The sequence below is a fragment of the Trachurus japonicus genome, chromosome 21 (genome assembly GCF_045865225.1).
Source record: "Trachurus japonicus isolate A0001 chromosome 21, Traja_1.0".
NCBI lineage: Eukaryota > Metazoa > Chordata > Actinopteri > Carangiformes > Carangidae > Trachurus > Trachurus japonicus.
In genome coordinates, this window is record NC_140927.1 from 27,108,387 (window position 1) to 27,130,000 (window position 21,614).

At 42.9% G+C, this 21,614-nt stretch overlaps 2 protein-coding genes and 1 long non-coding RNA gene across 4 annotated transcripts; 2 read left to right on the top strand and 1 right to left on the bottom strand.

Moving 5' to 3' along the window:
* The first annotated feature begins 1,154 nt into the window (after positions 1-1,154).
* Positions 1,155-4,968, top strand: gjb8 (gap junction protein beta 8). Its single transcript, XM_085765274.1, has 2 exons — positions 1,155-1,171; positions 2,161-4,968. Exon 2 carries the CDS (start codon positions 2,195-2,197, stop codon positions 3,002-3,004), a length of 810 nt encoding a protein of 269 aa, XP_085621400.1. The 5' UTR covers positions 1,155-1,171; positions 2,161-2,194; the 3' UTR covers positions 3,005-4,968.
* Positions 4,969-5,656: 688 nt separating this feature from the next.
* LOC146965400 (gap junction alpha-3 protein-like) lies at positions 5,657-11,265 on the top strand. Of its 2 annotated transcripts, XM_085764350.1 has the most exons (3): positions 5,657-6,194; positions 6,684-6,745; positions 8,137-11,265. In XM_085764350.1, exon 3 carries the CDS (start codon positions 8,172-8,174, stop codon positions 9,612-9,614), a length of 1,443 nt encoding a protein of 480 aa, XP_085620476.1. In that variant the 5' UTR covers positions 5,657-6,194; positions 6,684-6,745; positions 8,137-8,171; the 3' UTR covers positions 9,615-11,265. The 2 variants fall into 2 exon arrangements, with proteins under 2 accessions (XP_085620476.1, XP_085620477.1); XM_085764351.1 differs by lacking the exon at positions 6,684-6,745.
* Positions 11,266-12,322: 1,057 nt separating this feature from the next.
* LOC146965401 (uncharacterized) lies at positions 12,323-21,535 on the bottom strand. Its single transcript, XR_015034580.1, has 3 exons — positions 21,337-21,535; positions 12,717-12,824; positions 12,323-12,598 (listed from the first exon to the last, which is right to left on the bottom strand). It is a non-coding gene; the product is annotated as an uncharacterized LOC146965401 (long non-coding RNA).
* Between the last annotated feature and the right edge of the window lie 79 nt (positions 21,536-21,614).

Here is a 21,614-nt window from a genome sequence, read left to right on the forward strand (position 1 = left end):
TTGTGTAACAAAAACAACTGCATTGTTTGACATTAATACATTTATCCTCAGGTACATTAACTCTATTTAATTTTTAAATTTGTAGTTGTACTTAAGAGTATTTTCCATTTACTGTGATTCTACAACTTTGTGTATTTGGAGAGAAATCCACTGTTAATTCATCAAACAACTGTAATATAATGATAACATTTTTTGTAATATAACATAATAATATACCACAGAACTTAGCTTTTTTTAGTAGGCTACAAATACCAGTCAATCAAAAGCCCCAAAATGCTGAGGTCACTGTCATAGGAAACAAGGAAACTATAGTTAATACTCACATTTCAGAATCCACTACTGGTCATTTTTCCTATAAAAAACGTAATTTAATGGAGAAGTCGTCTTTCAGTATTGTAACCAATAATTTTTTTATTCAATTTAATAAATGTATTTATTAACTTCTTAGTCTAAAGAGGGGAAAAAAAGAGTTTGTTGTTAATTGGGCTAATTATCCAATAATTTGAGCTCCATTATGTTTCTGGGTGTCTGTGTGGGTGGGGGGTCGGGCGACTGACTTCAAAGTTCAAAGTTCTCTTTATTGTCCCAGTTGGGAAATTGATTTGCAGCCAGGATGTCCAAAATACATAAAAACATAGGAATACCAATAAATACACATAAAACACACACACAGAGCAATCAACCTCTGTTAGGAAAAACAGCACATAGAGCAACACACAACAACACACAACAACACACAGAACACACAGTGGGCAGAGTAATGTCTTGTACAGTGGGGGCCAAATAATAACATTTGCCCCGGGCCCCTGATCACGAGGTGAGGACTGGACCTGCTCCACCGCCCCCCGGGCCGGGCCCATAGGTCTGGCCCCGCCCCCCCCCCGGGCCGGGCCCTATGGTCTGGCCCCGCCCCCCGGCCGGGCCCATAGGTCTGGCCCCGCCCCCCCCCGGCCGGGCCCATAGGTCTGGCCCCGCCCCCCGTGATGTCAGGTGCGACTTGAAGAAAAGTCCGGTCAAACAAGCTGAGCTGTGATTCTGCTGCAGCGCGTGCACCAGCTGCCTTCGGGTCATCAATAACAGGATTTATTTATCCCTGCTGCTCCTTCATGGAAAACTACTGAATTTTACTGATTGATTTCTTTTTTTTTTCAAATCAGCTCCACACAGACAGGTGAGTTCTTATTTATTTATTTGTTTGTTTTACAGCTTCTGATGAGACCGAGTAGCCCAAAGAACAAATCTACAATTTAACATGATTAATGTCCGTTAGCTACTTAGAAAGTAAGAGCGCGCTCATGTAGATCAGTTAAATTGTTTAAAATAAGAAAATTAATTAACCCCGCCCTAAACATTATATCACTTTTACGTAAGGAATCATTGAAGCACATGTCAAAGAAAATACAGGAGTGGCCTGTTGTAACACACCTATGAAAGTAGCTGACAGTTAAATATTTATTCAGAGTGATAATGATGCTAATAAAGAGCTGGATACTCCATAAACAATAAGTATGTGGTCAAGTCTAAGTGGAAAGCACTGACTGTATTTTCAGCAGTGGTGTGCACAGGTTGTTGGAGGGGCTGGAGGACCTCGTCCACTACTAGCGTGTTTACCATCCTGTACTGTTGTTACCCTGTAGAGTTGATTCACACTCACAATGCATTGGGAAAAGAAGTATGAAGTATGAAAGAAAGAAAGAAAGAAAGACAGAAAAACAGCACAGAGAAAAAAAAACAACCACTTGTAACATGCCTAGTGCTATTTTCATAATGAGTTACTAAGTGATTTTGGACACAGTCTATGTCCTGGTTGCAAAAGTGCTATAAAATAATAGGTACTAATAACTTTGCCCTGTTGCTTTCTTCATTATCCAGCTGCGAAAATCTAACAAAAACAAAAACGATATTATAAGACATACAGTATGTCCTCACCCAGTTCCCTCTCTCTCAGGGTTATGTTTTCATCCCTTTCCTTGAGACTGGTGGAAACTCTCATTCATTACTCATTTCATGTATTGTCAGCGTTAATGCCACTCTCTGCACCTTGTCCAAAAACCTATAATACAAAAGCCTAAGGTCAATCTACTAAGAAAGTAACTGTAGGACGACAAAAAGTACAACTCTTCCAACGTTAATCTTCTGCTCATTTCCTCTCCTCTTCAGGTTATCTGAGCCTCCAGAGTCCTGACCGTCCACCATGAGTTGGGGGGCGCTCTATGCACAGCTGGGCGGCGTCAACAAACACTCCACCAGTCTCGGGAAGATCTGGCTCTCTGTCCTTTTCATCTTCCGCATCACTATCCTGGTTCTGGCGGCGGAAAGCGTCTGGGGCGACGAGCAGTCAGACTTCACCTGCAACACGCAGCAGCCCGGCTGTAAAAACGTCTGCTACGACCACTTCTTTCCGGTGTCGCACATCCGCCTGTGGTGCCTGCAGCTCATCTTCGTCTCCACGCCGGCGCTGCTCGTGGCCATGCACGTGGCCTACAGGAAGCGCGGGGACAAGAAGACCATGCTGGCCTCCAACGGCACCGAGAAGATGTCGGACACCGACCTGGAGACGCTGAAGAAGAGGCGTCTGCCGATCACGGGCACGCTGTGGTGGACCTACACCTGCAGCTTGTTCTTCCGCCTCATCTTTGAGGCCGGCTTCATGTACGCGCTGTACTTCGTCTACGACGGCTTTCAGATGCCCCGGCTGGTGAAGTGCGAGCAGTGGCCTTGCCCCAACAAGGTGGACTGCTTCATCTCCAGGCCGACGGAGAAGACGGTCTTCACCATCTTCATGGTGTCCTCGTCGGCCATCTGCATGGTGCTGAACGTGGCCGAGCTGGGCTACCTCATCGTCAAGGCGATCATGAGGTGCACGAACGGGTCCGACAAGAGGAAGCACGCTTACTCCCACAGGGACAGCGTGACGCGGGAGAACGCTCTCATGCAGAATAAGAAGAACGAGATGCTGCTGTCCTCCTCCACAGATTCATCCAGCAACAAGACCATGTGTTGAAGGGAGAAAGATGAGAATCAAAGCCCATAAACTGTAAATCCAACAACCCATAATAGTCATAGTTTGTCTCGACAGGTTGATAATTATGCTCTAAATGTGGGCATCCGCCAGAATTGTCTCATGGGAAGGTAAAGAAGCGTTTGAAGCAGGTGGAAACGACCTCAACAGAAAATGAGTGACCTGTGATGGTTGATATTTCACATCTTCATGATGCCGTCTTTTCTTTTCCTACAGTGGAAGGTGATGATTGATTTTGTGAAGGGGTGGAGATTAATTTATTGATCAGAGTTTGAAGTTTGCTTGAGTGAGCTCCCAAAGAGTGACTGGTCTCAGAGAGAAGAGTGGGTCTACGCTGACACCTGCTGGTGACAGTGGGAGGAGCACAAACACCGTCCACAGAGTCTGGATGAGTTACTTTAGTATTAAAGTAGAAGAACAAATAAAGCAGTTGACAAGTGAAGCAAAAAAAAAAAAGGTCAGCGTGCCTTTGTGATTACGTTTAGTGTTTAGTTTACAACAGTTGACGTTTGATTTTAAATGTTAAATACATGTTTTGCAGTAACTGATAAAAGCAGATGAATCAAGTGATTGTAGCACAAAGTTAACTTGGAAATTTGATAGTTCATATAAATAATAGACTGTTTATTTTAATTGTGTGTTTATAGTTACTGAGGACTGTGTTGCACAAGATGAAACACCACAGTGCTTTAATAGATTTAATGCACTGTTCAATCAAACAGTGTCTGTTGTCTTTTTACTTGAACTGAAAGTGTTTGAAATTGAAGTGTTTGTGAGAAATAACTGGATCACACACTGAGAATGTTTTGCATTTTTTTTCTACACAAGCACACCAAGCAATAAAAAGGTAAAACATAATTATGTTTAGACTGTAAAAATGTTTGCTGTGAAACTGAAACAGCAGAGTTGATCTGAGTATGAAAGTCTTTAAAAAAAAAGAGGCAAAAACAAATCTCACAAGACACAGAAATATGAATCAATTCAAAATCAATGAAATGTGATTATAATGCAAAGATGACAATGTAGTGAATTGCCATTTTTGCATTTTGTGATATTTGTTTTTAACTCAAAGATATTGTGTTTATTTCAAAAAGAATTTGCATGGTTGGGCTTTTGTTTTTTTTAACACTGATCCGAAGTTGTCCTGCTCAGCTCAGACCTGCTGCCGTGCTGTTTGGACTTGTGTTGTTGTTGCAGCAATGAGAATGTGTGTCTGTGTCTGTGTGTGTGTATGCGTGTGTGTATGCGTGTGTGTGCGTGTGCGTGTGTGTGTGTGTGTGTGTGTGTGTGTACTGACCCCAGCTGGCTGTATCAGCTTTCAGGATGTGCCTTATTTTAGCCACAACACTAATCACTGCTCCTCTTTCTTGATGTGGCGGCCGATCTCAAAGTGAAATCGTCTTTGTCCTTCTTCCATCCAAACAACTTGGATCAGCCAGCCACGTCTACAAAATTGGTGTTTAGAAAAAAAACGGAGAAGTGGGACCTGAGACAAGCTGGACAATTTATTTGATGTGTCAATTACAAAATTCAGTCTGATTCAAGTCCAACACTGATGTTACATAACACAAAAGGTGCTATGTGAGCATCGTCACAGCAGACACACCACTGAAGGCCTCTGAATCCAGATTTGGAAATTTGCTTTATTTTATTTTATTTAAAACATGTTTTGTTTGTGTGTCTGCTCTGCATTGACCTTTGACCTTGCTTTTTCTGCAACAGCCTGACATTGTTTTCATGGGACAACCAATCCAGTCCCTAGATGATGTTGTTGTTGTGTTTCTGTACAGTAGTTTCTTCCACAGTATGTGTGTGAATTCTGCGTTTAACTGCAAACAGCTTTTCGAGGAAAGAAGAAAATGTAATGTTTGTGATTGTGTTTTGTACCTAAGATGTTTTTAATACACTCGCACTTTGATCCTTGAAGTCTTTTTTTTTTTTTTTTTTAAATTTTACATAAATCACTAAAACCAAAAACTGCGTGGCTCATTGTTTTGTGTACAGTGTGTGTGTGTGTGTACAGTGTGTGTGTGTGTGTGTTAGTGTGTTAGTGTCTCTCTGCTGCCACTCACTGGGTGGGACACCAGGTGTTTTTTTTGGTCTATAAAATATTTTATTTTCTGTTTGTTGCCCTAATATTTTAGTCTGCACTAGCTCTGTGATGAGATTATATTATATTATTAGTAATACAATGAAAAACAGTTTGGCAGCTCTGCATGGCAGCATGTCATTCTCATTTATCAGTACAGTATTTGTTCACCATGTGTTCCCCTGGTGCATCATATATCAGACTTAATGAGCCTCATAGAGCAGTGCTTTATCTGGACAGTAGCTATACAGTGCATCTATGGGGTCATCCATGAGTTTATAGTGACCATGATCATTCAAAGCTACTTTTCTATTCAAATATAACCTCTAATATTGTTTTCAGCTGTAAACTGGCTGTTGCTGGAGTTTAAAAAACTTTTGTGAATGTTTTCAAGTAGTTTACTTTAAGATAATCACGATCCGTTTTTGATTAAATTGTTTTAAAATTTGGGGGGGAAACTTTCATGCGCATTTTTCGGCGACTTTTCTTTTTTTTTTTTTTTTTTTTTGCGCACACGCTGGAGTGGCTTTGGGGAGGTTTGGCAGGGGCGTGGTGTGAGTCCGGACAGGCTGATGACTCGGTGGATTCACTCATGCATGGTCACACAATGTGACAGTCCAGACATGGCTGGAAACGGGAGGCAGCTCCGTCTAACCGAGCCCCATCTCCGACTCCAAGCCGCCTCCAAAAACTAAGAACAACAACAACAACAACAACAACAAAAGGACAAAAAAAAACTTTTCTTTTGCGCGAGTGAAACGGGGAGAAAGAGACAAAGAGCCAGACAGAAAGAAAGAAAAGAGAGACCACACAGCTGGAGAAGTTTGTGCATGAATGAGTGTGTGGCCGCATTAAAAAGAGAAAAAAAGAAGGAAAAGAAAGTTTGTAGAGCTGTGAGAGAAGCGACAGGTTTGAGATCAGGGGGACAGACAGAGACAGAGGCGGGGACAGGGTCGCTGCGCCGCGGGAGGTCTACACGCTCTTCACCGCTCCAGATGATGATGATGATGATGATGATGATGGCACCAATGATGGCAGATGGATTTGCTTTTCGTGTTTAAGTATGACATCTCCGGTCTAAAGGTATGACGGATAAACTCTGCTGCTGTGAGAACTTCTCCTGTGACTCCGAGGGGAGTACAGACTTTACTTTATTATATGATAATTAATAGAAAGACAAAAGCCTGACAAAGCTTGTGGAGCTTAAAGGGAGTGTGTGGACTCTGGCACACTCTGTATTGTCAGGCCGGCAGGTATGGCTTTGTATTTGAACCTGGGTCTGTCTGTTAACATTCACCACCCACGCGACAAAAATACCTCAAATACCTGTGAAACCCAGAGAAAATAAAGTCACAATTAAGTCCTCACAAGGTCAAACTGTTTCTGAGTGTGTGGCTTAAAATGCTGCAGTGTCCCAAACTCTCAGATTCATGTGTTTATACCAGCTCCTTCAAACTGTGGTTTAGAAAACGACAGTTTTCAGTCATACCTTTCACTCTTTTATGTGATATACTTGTTAAGATTTACTGCCACAACTGTGTTAACTGTTTGACTTGTGTTTCTCTCTTCCAGGTGTCATACATATTGTGAACCCTAGTCGATGGATTTATTACCTTTAATACACCAATATTTTAGTAAGTTTCCCTTTTCCGCTCTCAGTTTGTGTTGAATTTGTTGTCTGGATCATGTTTTGACTTAACACTGTTACTGTCTAAAAGATGGAAAGGATAACAACAGGTGCTTTGCTCAAAGACACAAGGTAAGATGTCTGTATCTCTATCTAAGACCCGTTTCTACTTTAACTTTAAAATGTGACTTGAAAAACCTCTAAAGTTGTACCTAAATCTGTGGCATCAAATGAAGTGAAGAAGATAGACTTTCCAAAATTGATAAAATCAAGTCATTTATCAGGCATAACCGCTCATTTAGTCTGTTTAGTGTCATATTTTTTTTGAGTAAATGTTATATATCAAATTATATATTAGATTGTTTTTTTGAGCAAACAAGTCCTGGAAGTCATCAAAATTGATTTCTGACAAAAAGATAAAGTAATTTCATTGATTACAGAACATTACAAAATTACAAAAACTTATCAAAAAGAAATTTCAGTTTAGTTCAGTCGGTTACAGTTTAAAAACTTCCCTCTTAAATCTCAGATAATTTATTAGGCTATTATTATTACTAAATCATAATTATCAGGATTTTTGGAATTACAGTAACATCTTTGTATTTGTGTGGCTTTGGTGTTACAGTGGCTGGAGAAGGGAGGGTGGTGTGTATGTGTGAATGTCAGTATTTGTGTGTGTGTGTGTGTGTGTGTGTGTGTCTGTCTGTGTCGGTGTCTGTGTGTGCACGTGCGTGCCCGTACGTGCACGTGCGTGTGCCACACCAGAGCCCCATCTCTGCTAAATGCTGTTTTCGAACATTATAATGTTGATCTCAGCACATGCCTGCTGGGCAGTGGAGCGAGCAGGTGAGAGAGAGAGAGACAGAGAGAGACAGAGAGAGAGACAGAGAGAGAGAGAGAGAGAGAGAGAGAGAGAGAAGCCTGACAGAGTGAGAGAGTGAGAGAGAGAGAGAGAAAGGGAGAGTGAGCTGTGGTTCAGTCAAACAGGTGGTCTATACAGTATCCGAGCTGCTAAAAAGCGTCTGTGTTTGAAGGGAATGCCATGTTTTGATTTGTTATCGATATGCGACGCTTACATGGCACTTTTCTATAAAGGCCGAGTTCTGCCGAGCGATTTATGAAAAAGAGAAATATGTCGGACTCTGGTCGTCGTCGCCGCCGCCACTCTCGTCCGTGTCCCTGTGTCGTCTTGTGTGTTCGTATGTGTAGAGTGTTTAACCTCGGGGTAAGGCTTTAAAATGATGCTCTTTGCGATGTCGAATGTTCAGACCAACTATCGACAGATTCAGAAGTTTCTTTAACTCTTACTCTCCCTCTCTCTTTCTCTCTGTCTGTCCGTCTGTCCCTCTCTCTTCTCTGTGTTGTCTTGACACCCCTCCCCTTCTTTGTCCGCTCCAGCCTGTACTTTCTCCATAGGCTAGAAATCTTGAAGCATGGGCGACTGGAGCTTTCTGGGGCGGCTGTTGGAGAACGCTCAGGAGCACTCGACGGTCATCGGCAAAGTCTGGCTGACTGTCCTCTTCATCTTCAGGATCCTGGTGCTGGGGGCCGCGGCTGAAGAGGTCTGGGGCGACGAGCAGTCTGACTTCACCTGCAACACCCAACAGCCTGGTTGCGAGAACGTCTGCTACGACGAGGCCTTCCCCATTTCGCACATCCGCTTCTGGGTGCTGCAGATCATCTTCGTGTCCACGCCGACCCTCATCTACCTGGGCCATGTGCTGCACATCGTCCGCATGGAGGAGAAGCGGAAAGAGAAGGAGGAGGAGATGCGTAAAGCAAACAGGTTACAGGAGGAGAAAGAACTCCTTTATAGAAACGGTGGAGATGCTGGAGGAGGCGGAGGTGGCGGCAAGAAGGAAAAGCCGCCAATCAGGGACGAGCATGGCAAAATCCGTATCAGAGGCGCATTGCTGCGTACCTATGTGTTCAACATTATTTTCAAGACCCTGTTTGAAGTGGGATTCATTTTGGGCCAGTATTTCCTCTATGGCTTCCATCTGAGGCCCCTGTACAAGTGTGCACGTTGGCCCTGCCCCAACACCGTTGACTGCTTCATTTCGAGGCCCACTGAAAAGACTATTTTTATTATATTTATGCTTGTGGTGGCTTGCGTGTCTCTTTTGCTGAATTTGTTAGAGATCTATCACCTTGGATGGAAGAAAGTTAAACAGGGCATGACAAATGAGTTTGCCCCCGACCGTGCGTCGCTGCGCCACGTCGACATAGCGGAGCCCGAGTGCTTGGCCTCGGCCTCCAGAACTGCCCCATCCAGCCTCAGCTACCCTCCCAACTACACGGATGTGACGGCGGGGAGCGGGGCGTTCCTGCCGCCCATGGGGCCGGCAGCCGTGCCGTCAGCAGCAGAGTTCAAGATGGACGACCTGCAGCAGGAGGACTCCCTCCGCCAGCCCTCCCCCTCCTCCCACTACTACATCAGTAACAACAACAACCACAGGCTGGCCACGCAGCAGAACTGGGCCAATCTGGCCACCGAGCAGCAGACTCGGGAGATGAAGGCCACCTCCCCCTCCCCATCTTCCTCTTCCTCCACCAGCAACGACAACGAGCAGCAGCAGCAGCAGCAGCCTGTCGACGCTGCCCTGCTGCTTCCCACCAGCAACACCACCAGCAACACCAACATCACCAACACGACCAACGCTGCCTCCTCCAGCAGCAGCAGCAGCAGCCCCGGCCCTGCCTCCAACGCAGGCAGCTGGGGCGGAGGGAAGAGCGAGCCGGAGGACGGCCACCTCACCACCACCACAGTGGAGATGCACGAGCCTCCGGTAACGGTCGGCACAGACCCTCGGCGGCTCAGTCGGGCCAGCAAGAGCAGCAGCATCAGGGCCAGGCCGAACGACCTGGCTGTCTAAACCTCCTCAGCCCTTTCATGTCCCTAAACCCTCCCCGACCAACGGCCCGCTCCCCTCAACCGCACCTGATTCTCAAACACAATAATCGCACACATGCATAGGAAAAGAAGAGAAAAAGAAGAAAAAAAACAAAAAAGTGAAAAACAAACAAAAAAAACAACAACAAAACATAAGAAGGCAAAGGGACAAGCGACAGGAAAGCAGAGTAGCAACAAAAAAAAAGACGTTTAGGCAAATGTGAAATGACTTGATCAGCAGCAGTTGTTGATTTAGTGCAATCGGTGAGTTGCAGAGTAGTTGAGGCAAGGTTTGTTTGTTTGGATGGTCTTAATTTATACACACACAATGTGATTATGCAGTGCTATGAAGGCTCCACTCACAGCGGTGGGCGGAGCCAAGGACGTTGTAATGTTATGATTCTGCATCGAGATGGACTCACCATTGTGTTTGGTTTTGGGAGGGAAGATCTCACAGTGTTTCTCGACTTTTTCTTCTTCTTCTTCTTCTTCTTCTTGATGACCCTGAAGGACTAATTACTTCAAATGAAAATGATCATTTGTCAAAACAACATATGAGCATTTGCTTATTTATATCTGGAGGAAGCACAGGTAGCTGGCATTGTTGTACAGATCAGTTACTGGACGTGTAGCCAGACAATCTGCTCATAGATCTTTGTTGATCGTTTTTATCTGGTTCACCAGTCGACTCAGCAGCGCAGACATGCACTACGTGTTGCACTACATGTTACAGCTTCTCGACCTGTGACTTGGAGATTGTTTTTTCTGCAGCACTTCCTCAATTTTGCATAAACTTAACTCATCCGGGAAGTACTTTTATCAACAAACATAGAACATATATCATGTATTGTGTTCCTTGTAGTCGTGCATGCCAGCATGTGTGGACCTACAACTCACCGATTCACTGACACGTTGGCTAGCTTGGTTTTGACCCCGCACTTCCTGCAGAAATGATAAATATTGGAACGGATAGGGATGTACTGATATTCCCAGAGTCCTCCTATTAAACATAGACAGAGTGTGGACAGGATATGGGTCAAAACTGCTGGTAGAAGTCATTCCTGTGGTGCCCAGAATCCACCTGGGTCTCTACAAACACCACATTTGTCGAATAACATAGAGAACTAAACGTTCCCACCATCATGTTATAGTTTACAAAGGAGGAAAAATAGGAGCAGAGTCCCTTACACCTGCCTCTGTCAGTGTCGCCTTCAGTCAACACGTCTGAAAATAAGAATATCTCTCCATTAACTGCACAAACGACGAGATACTGCCTTCAAAGAATCTTGAAGATATTATGCAAATACATGACAGCCACCATCTGATATGAAGAACAACAGTAAAAACAACCTACCCAACCTGAAGCTCTTTGGTCAAACTTGATAGTATTTTTTTTTTTATAGTTAGTTGGTTGGCAGATGTTTTTGCCCTCAAATCCACAACTTCCTTTTTGACCATCGCACCAAAGAGCATCTCCGGGAGTGAAATGATTTTCACCGTCATTGGTTTTATTCTGAGAAGTGCTATTTTTTTAAAAACCTGAATTGAATTTTACTCATAAATTTGCATAATTGTAGTAGTCAGTTTGTGATTGCGAAACAGCTACGATAAAGTAAAAAAAAAGAAGACAAAAACGACTGGCGTTGCGAGTATGGAAAAACGCCACGGTGCAGTCGCCCTCGACGACTTCTACTTTGTTGTGTTTATCTTGATTCTTAGAGATCGTTAGAAACCCACACCTTTAACTGAATCCATCAGCAGTCACAGTCCCCTGTCTCTGTTGTGTTCCTGTGCTGTTTGGTTCATTCACAACCCAGGCACTCGCTTTCAAAGATCTTTAACTTTACAACAACTTTAATTCACTGTGTTATCCTGTGCATTCACCTCTGGGGAAGGGTTGCAAGTACACAGTCGTAACACCACGTGATCACTCAGTAATCATATGACATATTGCACACAATGAAATACAAGCAGGTTTGTGCACAGTCAACACTTCCCCAGCAGTTAATGTGCAGGTTAATACACTGGAGTAAGAGGGATGTAAAGTGGTACCAACTGTTTCTTTTTATTTATTTATTTATTTTCAAGGGGGTGGAGGAGGGGGAGGTTACAAAATGATGGTACTGTATGGTGTAAGAGTATCTGTACCCATATAGGTATAATAATGTTTCACACTGTTTCTTACTTCAGTTGCTAAAGTGACATTTAGTGCAAACAGAAACACAGAGAGGAGATTACACACCTGCACAACACACAGGTTAAAGCAGCCTTTCCCAATTCATGTTTCTTGTTCAAAACGACAAAAAACCTTTGTTATCTGCATTTGTTTTTGATTCCTAAAGTTTACATTTTGGTAGTTGATAAAGATTTGCACATTTAGGAAAGAAAATTGCTGTTCTACAATGCTAATATTGGTAGTGATAGAGGAAGAAAGAGAGAGAAAGAGAGAGAGAGAGAGAGAGCAAGAGAGAGAGAGAGAGAGAGCGCGAGAGTGTGACGTCAAACTGCCAATCTCTATGATCCTCAAAGGAAAAAAAATGTCTTAAAACCAAAACGCAGTGGCTCTTCACAGAAAAGGCAGAAGAAACTTACTCATCTCAAGCTCAGATCATGTTGAGTTTGAAGATTTCTAAAAAGAAAAAAAAAACAGCAGCAGCAGCAGCGAGAGAGAGAAAAAACAGTTGGGGTATTTTTCTGTGTTCACTCGGTATGTTCTCACAGACTGGTCGGGACTCTGGTTAGACGTCATATCAGATGACTCCACTGTTGAGACAGTGTTAGCTGGGTAGCTGGCCCTTCCCTAACCCTGCATACGAAGCCCTGACAGGATGTTGTGTTCAAAGCCCGTCGTCCCTGTGACTCCTCCAAACTCTCTCCTCTTACGTTTCATGCAGAGCATGATTTCTCTGGCTCGTCAGGGATTAGGAACCATCTCACAATGCTCAGAACAGCAACCTGTTTTCAATGCTGTCTTAAACAAGAGAAGTGCCTTGTGTATGAATGATTCTTTTGTAAGAACAAGTTGATGTAAATGTTCATTTACCTCAAATGTTTACAAAACTGTTACTAAATAAATTTTTTGTACCATATTTGTTGTCCTCGCATTCAGTGATTCCCACACTCTTCAATGCATGGGTGGAGTACACTCTTACTTCGGCATTTAAGCTTCTGGCATCTCCTCCATCATATAGTCCTAAGGAGAGAACAACATGGTTATATACTGGACAAAAAAAAAAAAGATAGACACAAAATCCAATATGATATACAATTGATTACTTAAAGTGAAAAAACCTGCAGTTCATTCATAGAGCACATTCACCTTTACTAACCGTGTGGACTAGTGAATGTACTTGCTTATTAAATTTGGGTATTGTATTGAACTGGGTTGAACCCATGATCATTGGTTAACAAGACTAATGCCTTACCGCGTGGTCATTATGCACAAATTATGCAATTGATAATACTTAAATTTATCAATCCTATTTACCGTAAGTAAAAAAAAAAAAAAAAAAGACTGGTTTTCATTAGTTCAAGGTGTAACGTCCAAAGAATTATCTTGTTATCACATAAAACCACATCAGTAAATGTGATATTATAGTTATTTCGGAAAATTAACTGTAACTTATAGTGAGACAAAAAAAAAAAAAGCAAGTTAAAGCCCACTTACCGGCTCTTTTCTGAGTTTTCAACCACATCTCATGGTCTGCAAGTTAGTCCAGTTGTCAGATACATTTCTAGTCCCATCCAACCAGTTCTTATTCAGTTTTCTGAATCTCATATTTGTTCATACATTTGCTGGGTCACTTTCTAATGCCATGTTGCAGACAATCAAATTTGTAATTTGTCCTCTCAGATGCAATTTCTATGGGCCTCAAATTACAATAGGAATATATTGAATCTAGTAGCCATGGAGAAACAGCATCATTTAGGGTCCATGAAAAATATTAATAATCAGTCTTATTGATCAAATGGAGAAATTTACAAGACATCCAACACATCCATACACTGTCCACATCAGCATCAAGAGTGCTTCTTACTGTCTTTGGCGTTACTGTTTGTGTAGACTCTCTGACCTCCGACCTCTCAGCAGCTCACTGCCTCACTCTGCATTCCTACAGCGAATGTCAAAATGCAACGCTAAGCCAGAGACACAGAGCCAAACCCACTTCGTAACCACATCCAGAAATTGTTAAAATAAAGACAGGGCATGTCAGTCTCGCACCCGGGAGTCAAATATCCATCACAGACTCAGTCGACGCATGAACTGAGTGACAATTTACAGCACTGTGCAATACATGATAGTGCCGAGTGAAATTTACCGCTGCCGGGAAATTTGATTTTGATCTTTGAACTGAGTGAACGTCAACAAAGTAACAAAGCTTTTTTCTAGCTGCAACACATTACTTAAACTTTAAAGAGGTGGGCTGAGAGACAAACTCGTTATGGAAACATTTATCAGTTTGCTAATGCGTTAGTAACGCTTCGTGCTAGCTAGCTAGCTAGCTGCTCGGCAGCCAGTGGTTTTTTTGTTTTCATCTGACTAATGAAAACAAAACTAACATTAAAATCTAGTTAAAGAGGACCTATGTAAGATTTGCACCTTAATTAAACAGCTTCGGAGTGATTGTGATGGTCAAATGATTTGTTATGGGGAGAATGGAGGCTCTCTGATTTCCACATAGCGTCTCTTGGCCAAAAACCAACCAAATCCGACCTGGTGTCCCAGCTCTCGTCTTGTCTCTGTGCACCACGACACAAATGCGCCCCGTAACCCGTAATCTCTTGTTTATGACAGATAAGACTACACAAATACACACATCGTAACATTGTATATAACTTTATGTACCGCTCTATTGATTGATTTCTCGCCAGATTTGTTGTAAACAAATGCACATGGCCAGGAGGAAGGTTAGCAAAACAGAGAAAAAAGCGGCCGGACTTGCATAGTTCCCCTTTAATGCATGCTACAGCCATTTTTTTTCCTAGCTGTAACGCTAATGTAACACTTGCTACCTGCTGGCTAATATGCATGTATTGTTTATTTGAGCTTATGTTACAATAGGCTTCTATGACTTGAATAATAATATCTATCTTCTATGACTGCAGAGTTTGCAACAGATATTATGTTTTTTTAAGTTTTTCCGTCTGTTCTCGAGGAAATGACTTCAAAATAAAGGTAAGGGTACTTTATTAGTCACATATACAGCTAGTACAGTGAAATTCTTTCTCTGCATTTAACCCATCCCTGAGGAGCAGTGGGCAGCCGCGGTGCAGCGCCCGGGGACCAACTCCAGATTATGAGCCAGTGCCTTTGGTCAGGGGCACTGACTGGAGGATTAACCTAGCCGACATGTTTTTAGTGGTGGGGGAAACCGGAGCACCCGGAGACACGGGGAGAACATGCAAACTCCAAGTGTGGGGCGGCCCGGGATTCGAACCCAGGACCTTCTTGCTGTGAGGCAACAGTGCTAACCACTGTGCCACCGTGCCGCCCACGGTAATCAGTACAAAAGTTCACTTGGACTCAAGGATGAACAGGTTAGCATTTGGTGGTCACATGTCAACAATCATTGTCCATCATGGGGGATCGCAAGAATACAGTACAGTGTGTAGTTGGTATAAAAAAATGTCTCAAAATAAATGTTTCTTTCTTTCTACACCTTTACTTTATATCCATAACTAGTCATTAAGTGAAAAAAATACCTGAAATAGATTAGAAAGTCAAATAAAACAGGTTAAACAAAAACAAAACATGCATACGGATTTGGTTGGATTGCTTTGCCCGGGGGTATTTGGCATTCAGTCTTCTGACAGTGTACTGTACATGAGTGCTGAGCTCTTGGGTCCAGTGGCTGAAGAGTGATGGGAGATAGTTGATCTGTTGGCACGACTGACTGGAGGCCACAGCCCGTCACTCAGTCAGTAGCCTTGTTTCCACTGCAGGGCAACACATGGCCAAACAGAGCCAAGTGCTTGTCATGACATTTTCTGTCCATTAAAGCATCATACTTTAAACTTTAGACTACATTAACAGAAAGTCTTTAATACAAACTATTGAGATCATGTAGCCACCAGGGCCCTTTACTTAAGATTTAGAAGCAGTATATAAATATTAACACATAACAGTTGTGAGCAGATATAAACAGTTACACTTGTAACTTTGACTGTGAGTGTCCATGAGTGAAGTAAGCTGTATAAATAGCTGATGATACAGTGAAAAACACTAGTTTGGTTAGCGTTGGCTAGTGATGTTAAAGAGACCCTGAGGAGTTTGCTTTTGGTTATAAAAGAGTCTCATATTAATGTGGATGAATCTACATTGCCCACAAATGGGTCCATTTTCGATAAATATATTGTTTTGTCTTTATAGTTATTTTCGCTAGTTGGCATCGTTTATGGTCGGAACTACGACGGTATCTGATCATCTTCGAACCTCTGACTTTCATTCTTGATTAATGAAAACATTCTTGGCAAATGTTTTCGCTTTCGTCCGTCTTGCACCGGTCCAAGAATTTCACCTTGCGCGCAGAGGCTCATGGGAAATGTAGTGTGAAAACACTTCCGCTTTCCGAAACTCCTCGTAGTCACTTTAAAAAGGTCAGAGGTCACAAAGTGGTGCAGACCAATAGCTACCAGCTGTTTTTCCAAGTTATTTACTGAGCACAAGTCTGTAAATTTAAATTGATCCTATTGAATATCTTAATTTGATGGTATCACCACATTTCATCCAATGCAAATCATCCCCACTCCTCAGATTTAGACTTTTACTTGACTTCCACTAGCATCAAGACATTTTAAATGTTTTTAAATGTTGCGGCTACAGTAGCAAGACATCAAGACCCAAGGTCATGATAGCGGTTCCAGTGTTGCTGTTTTTTTTTATATCCATCTTGGATCCCGTGGCCCCTGTAAAGCCCCACTTGGCCCTGTGGTGGAAAAGTAACCACAGAAAGAGAAGGTCTGCCACCGAGTCACCAGTCTGCAGCTCAGAACAGACAGGAGGCTATATTTAGCTTTTAATCACCTCACAAATTCACACTCAGCCCACAGCACAAATACCTCAGGCCCTCTTTATGTATTTCAGGAGTGTGATGAATTTGTTTCTGGGAGGCCTGGCTGCGGGCTCATGTGGAAAGATGTCGGTTTGTTTGACAGAAGCTTGTTTACTGTGATAACACACTGATAAACTTCTGGCTTTGTCTTCTAAAAGATCAAATCATATAAACAAAATTGATTAGGTAAAAAATGTATGAATGTGGGTTATGGGGGGAAAAATAGAGAAAAAACAGCTAAAAATAAAATAAAATACATTTGATTTTTTTGTAAATGATTTCCCCCCACACCTTTTAGCTGCTAGTCGTTCAACATCAGTGGGAGAGGAAGTACTCCTATACTGAAGTAATAGGAGTGATATCACAACAGTCACTTCATAGAGATGCTTTCTTGGTCAGTAATGGATTACCGTTCAGTAATCCAGTCATACTCCCAGCCTGATTTTTTGCTGCAGTTCTAAGAGAGAGAAACTTTATTTTATTGACATTTTTTTTATCAGTTGGAATGTAAATAAGTTAGATAAATAATAGCTTTTTATAATTCCTACAATTCCCAGGAAGTGAACTCTTCTAACTTTAGGTCAAAAAGCATCCTATCTTCAGTTTCAATACAGAGAACGTGATGTCGGTGTCCATAAAAGGCAGCTGCTAGCATCTATTTGCCTTTCACTTCACTTCACTTCACAGAAAACTAGTGAGAAAATGATTTGCACATCAAAATTTCAGTTTCCATCTTGTAGAGTCACAGAAATGGAAAACCCTCTGAGAGGTCTGTTTTTACCACAAATTGACAAAAAAAAGCCTCAAAATTCAAAATCAGTAAAAAAAAAAAAAAAAAAAATCCAATCCAGTGGACTACCCCTGGCACATTTTGAGGGCTTCTCCCTTCTCACATCCCACTGTGTGGTTGATAATACTACACATGATGTAACGTTGTGGCATTTGTACAGTGTGCGGTCATGTGGGGCGGCTTGTTTTGACTGTCCGTCCGTCCATAGAAAGAGGGGAAGGGCCGCATGGAGAGAAAGAAAGAGCTTTGTGACAGAGTTACTGTATGAGAGGAGAGGAGAGGAGAGGAGAGGAGAGGAGAGGTCAGCTCTGCGGGGACACCTACAGGTCAGCCGAGGGTATGGACACAGCACCCACAATGCACCTGTTTGACTCCACCTGAGCTCTGAATGCACCAGGGCACAGGCATCAATGACTCTCTAATAGTGTTTCTGTAAAATCGTCTACTGTAAATAAAGTTGTGAGTCTTTCCCTCTGTCTCTCCAGAGGTCGAATAAAAAGCAAAAATAAGAATTTATCTAAACATTAAAAGGAGTCGGGGTGAGAGAAGCAGCAGCATCTCCTCACTTTGCTCCGAACCTCGACGACCTTACGTGACCTTTCAGCTGCAGAGATGAACGACCACGGCTTCAGCTCTTGTGTGTGTTTTATCTTCACTTCACTTCATCAGGGAGCGGTGGGTGCAGTAAAATCTGGGCTGTTTTGTTTATGGATGTGTTAATAAACAGGTTGATCATGGGGGAACTACAGACTTATAAGGACTGTGATGTTTCACTGCTGCTTTGCTTTTTGCGGTGGTGTATTTCTGCAGTATTAATCACACAGCATGAATGGATCATACTGTAGTTTGTTTCATAATTTGTATTTTTTCATGACAGTAGCTTAATTAAAATTCTTGCAACTCATTTGTAGCTACATGTTATATATCTATAATATGTGAATATATCCTGTACGATCTGCCATGTTTGGTCTAAGCAGAATAAGATTCCTAACATTTATTTATAAGGATGATTTAACAGTATTTTATGATGTTAACATACTGTATTGTGAGATATTTATCCACGTAAAGGTTTCCTGATTGCAATCTTGTAGTGCTGCCTCTCCCTCTTAGGAAAAAAAAAGCAAAAATTAAAAAGTATTTTTAATGCAACTGCTGCAGAACTTTAAATGTGAAAATTGAGTTTGTATCACGTCAATCACGTTACACTTCACATCATCAACAACAAACCAGTTAAACGGTTTAATATCAGCCATTACTCCTGAAGAAGAAGAAGAGGGTAGTCGCTGTCTAAGATATGAGAGAGGGGAATGTGATCCTGGCTTCAAAGTGGAACAGTGTGTGTGTGTGTGTGTGTGTGTGTGTGTGTACAACTAGCTGATGTGTCAGCCAGTGGGCGTTTTGGAAAAAGATGAGGTTGGTGACTGCGCTGGAGGGATTGCTGCACTCACTTGCTTCACTATGGCTCACCAAATAGGGTCAGGCCATCCTAAATTTAACCTAATCCAAGCCCCCCACTCCCCCCCACCACCAGCCAGAGCCAAGGTTACACTGTTCTGTGTCTGTCTGTGTCTGCAGGGAGGGAGGGAGGAGGAGGAGGAGGGTGGGGGACAGTTGTTATCCATCAAATGTAATCCAGATACTGTCAACCTCAGTTTGGAAGAAGCTATAACTTCTCGTGCAACACGCAACAGTGAAGGATCGGTGTAAAAACAAATCAGACCAAAAAGGACAAAAGGAAGCAGAAAATATGCTGTTGCACTTTAACCCACATCCCAGCTGTCCCTGCTCAACTCTCTCCCGTCCGTTAGCCGGTCCTGCGCCGTGTATTGAGGCACACAACCTGAGAAATGCAGTTGTCATCCATTCCTGCCCTCTTGTCCTCTGTGCAGCTGTACACTGCCATCTACACACACACACACACACACCCACACACACAGGGTGGCTCTTCCCACCCAGTCGCTGTTGTTTTATCATTAAATGGCGACATTAGTTCATATCATGTGATTTGCAGAGGATTCATTGCACATTAGAGGCCCTAATCGCCACCTATAGTCTACCCCCCGGGCCTCGCCCACATGACCCTGCTGAGCGCAGCGCTTTCTTTATGCCCCCTGAAAGAGCTGGGGATTGAGCCCAAACAAAAAAAACCCCACGAGGGTGAAAAAATGTTTTTACACCCACCCCGCTCCCTCGCGGGGCTGGCTGTGTGGGCGCACAGGGCCGTTTTAGCTTTAGATCAATGGGACAAGTTACTGGAGTCTGGCCAACTCTGACAGATAGCAGAGAAAGAAAAGAGCTTGCCTCTTCAAAAAATTGGGTTTTGTCACCGTGTTTTGTAGCTCAACCCGTCCGCCACCCCAAAAAAACGTGAGGTGAATTGGGGGGCTGTTTTTTTTTTTCTCTCTTTTTCCTTCAAGCCTCCAAAAGATTTGAGTTTTCATGCATTGCTTCTTCTGTGTGGGCGAGGCTGGGGGTCGGCGGTGGGGAGGAGGAGGAGGAGGAGGAGAGGTGGGCTGTGCACAGGCTTATGGGAGGCCGCCTTACGTCAGCCGGCTGCAGACGAACCCCTTGTCAGACCTGGGTCCTCCACAAAGCGGCGGATCGTCCCGCGGCTAATGATGGGTGTTATAGTTTAACAACACGTCTGGTGGTGGTGATGATGATGATGGTGGAGCTGATAAACCAGCAGCTCAGGAATACTACTACCAACGCCACGGGGAGTGGTTCACAGCGAGTGCGTAGCGCCCCCTATTGGGAGAGGCCGGACAGTGCCCTTCTTCACTCGGGCACAGATGCAGCAATTCAATTGATCGATTTATTGATTTATCAATCGTCCTACTACCAGATACAAATGTGGATTCATCTGCCACTGAAAATAGTCCCTAACAAATAGACTGTTTACTCTTAAAAGTACAGTCACCACTGGTCTTAGGAAAATACGGTCTAGCTGACACAGTGATATTGGAAAATGGAAAATTAAATTTTGTGAGTTTACTCTTGAGTTATGGCCAGAAACATGTTTTTTGCAGGAACAGTGACCTTGGCCTTTGACCTATGACCAAATCAAATCAGTTCATTGTAGGAGAAGCACAAATGACTGGTGGGAAAACAGTCAAGGAGGCGGTGGAGGCACTCTGATGTAAATAAATATAAAAATCCTTTATTGGAATGGGGACCAGCGCATTTCGACAAACAAGTCTTCTTTTTTTACATCATAGTGCCTTGGCTGCCTCCTTGACCTTTTTTCTCACCAGTCTTCTACAGTGATTCCTACGCCTTGAAGAGCACCTGGTATTTTTACAACTATTTTACATTCTAGACCCACTGAGCACTCACTTTTCTTCTATATTTCTCAAATCAGTTCATCTTTGAGTTCAAGTGAATGTTTATGCCAAATCTGAAGAAGCAGTCTTCAGATACTGCATTCATGATAATCTAGGTGGACACCATCTTGTATGTAGTGAGTGACGGCCTGAAAACATAATATAGCCCGTATAGCCGTAATACCTGAGGGCCATGGCCAAACTTTTTAAAACTGTCCCGTCACAGCAGATCACAGCCTCGACACATAGTGCTACAGCGAAGAGAATTTAGAATAAATGCAATTTACTATTTTGTGTTGAAAACTGCAATGTCAATTCTGAAAACTTTCGACTTCATAATTGCCAAATAATTTGGCACTAAGTAGCCTATTTTATTTGTTCTTGATTTATATAACTCAACTATACTGAAATGGTGGGCTGTGTTATAGTGCTGCTCATGTTTCTCCTCCTTAGGGTTTTTTCACCTGGAGACCATGAAGATCCCTCTGTTCTGCAGCACTTAAAAACAACTATGTGAACTACATTATGCTCGTACAGTACCTAGTCCCTGCATGGCGAAGCAACATCATCCTGGCGTCTTTAACCTCTCCAAACCGGCTTCCTGTGGTGTAACCCTCAGCCTGGTCTCCCTGGCTCCTGTGCTGACCCTGGGGTGTGGACAAGCTACGCCTCCTCCTGCCCTGCTGCCTGTCATTTTCCAGATAACGCCCACTGCCTCAGTGTCGTGTCTGCCTGACACCTTGTAAAAATGGGACATGGAGATAAAGAAGGTCAGAACAGAGTGAGGAGCCCCTCACGTTGTGCCAATGTTAACACGC

Excerpts from the sequence above, each read along its gene's own strand:
- gjb8 (XM_085765274.1), top strand. The coding sequence starts at position 2,195 with ATGAGTTGGGGGGCGCTCTATGCACAGCTGGGCGGCGTCAACAAACAC.
- LOC146965400 (XM_085764350.1), top strand. The coding sequence starts at position 8,172 with ATGGGCGACTGGAGCTTTCTGGGGCGGCTGTTGGAGAACGCTCAGGAG.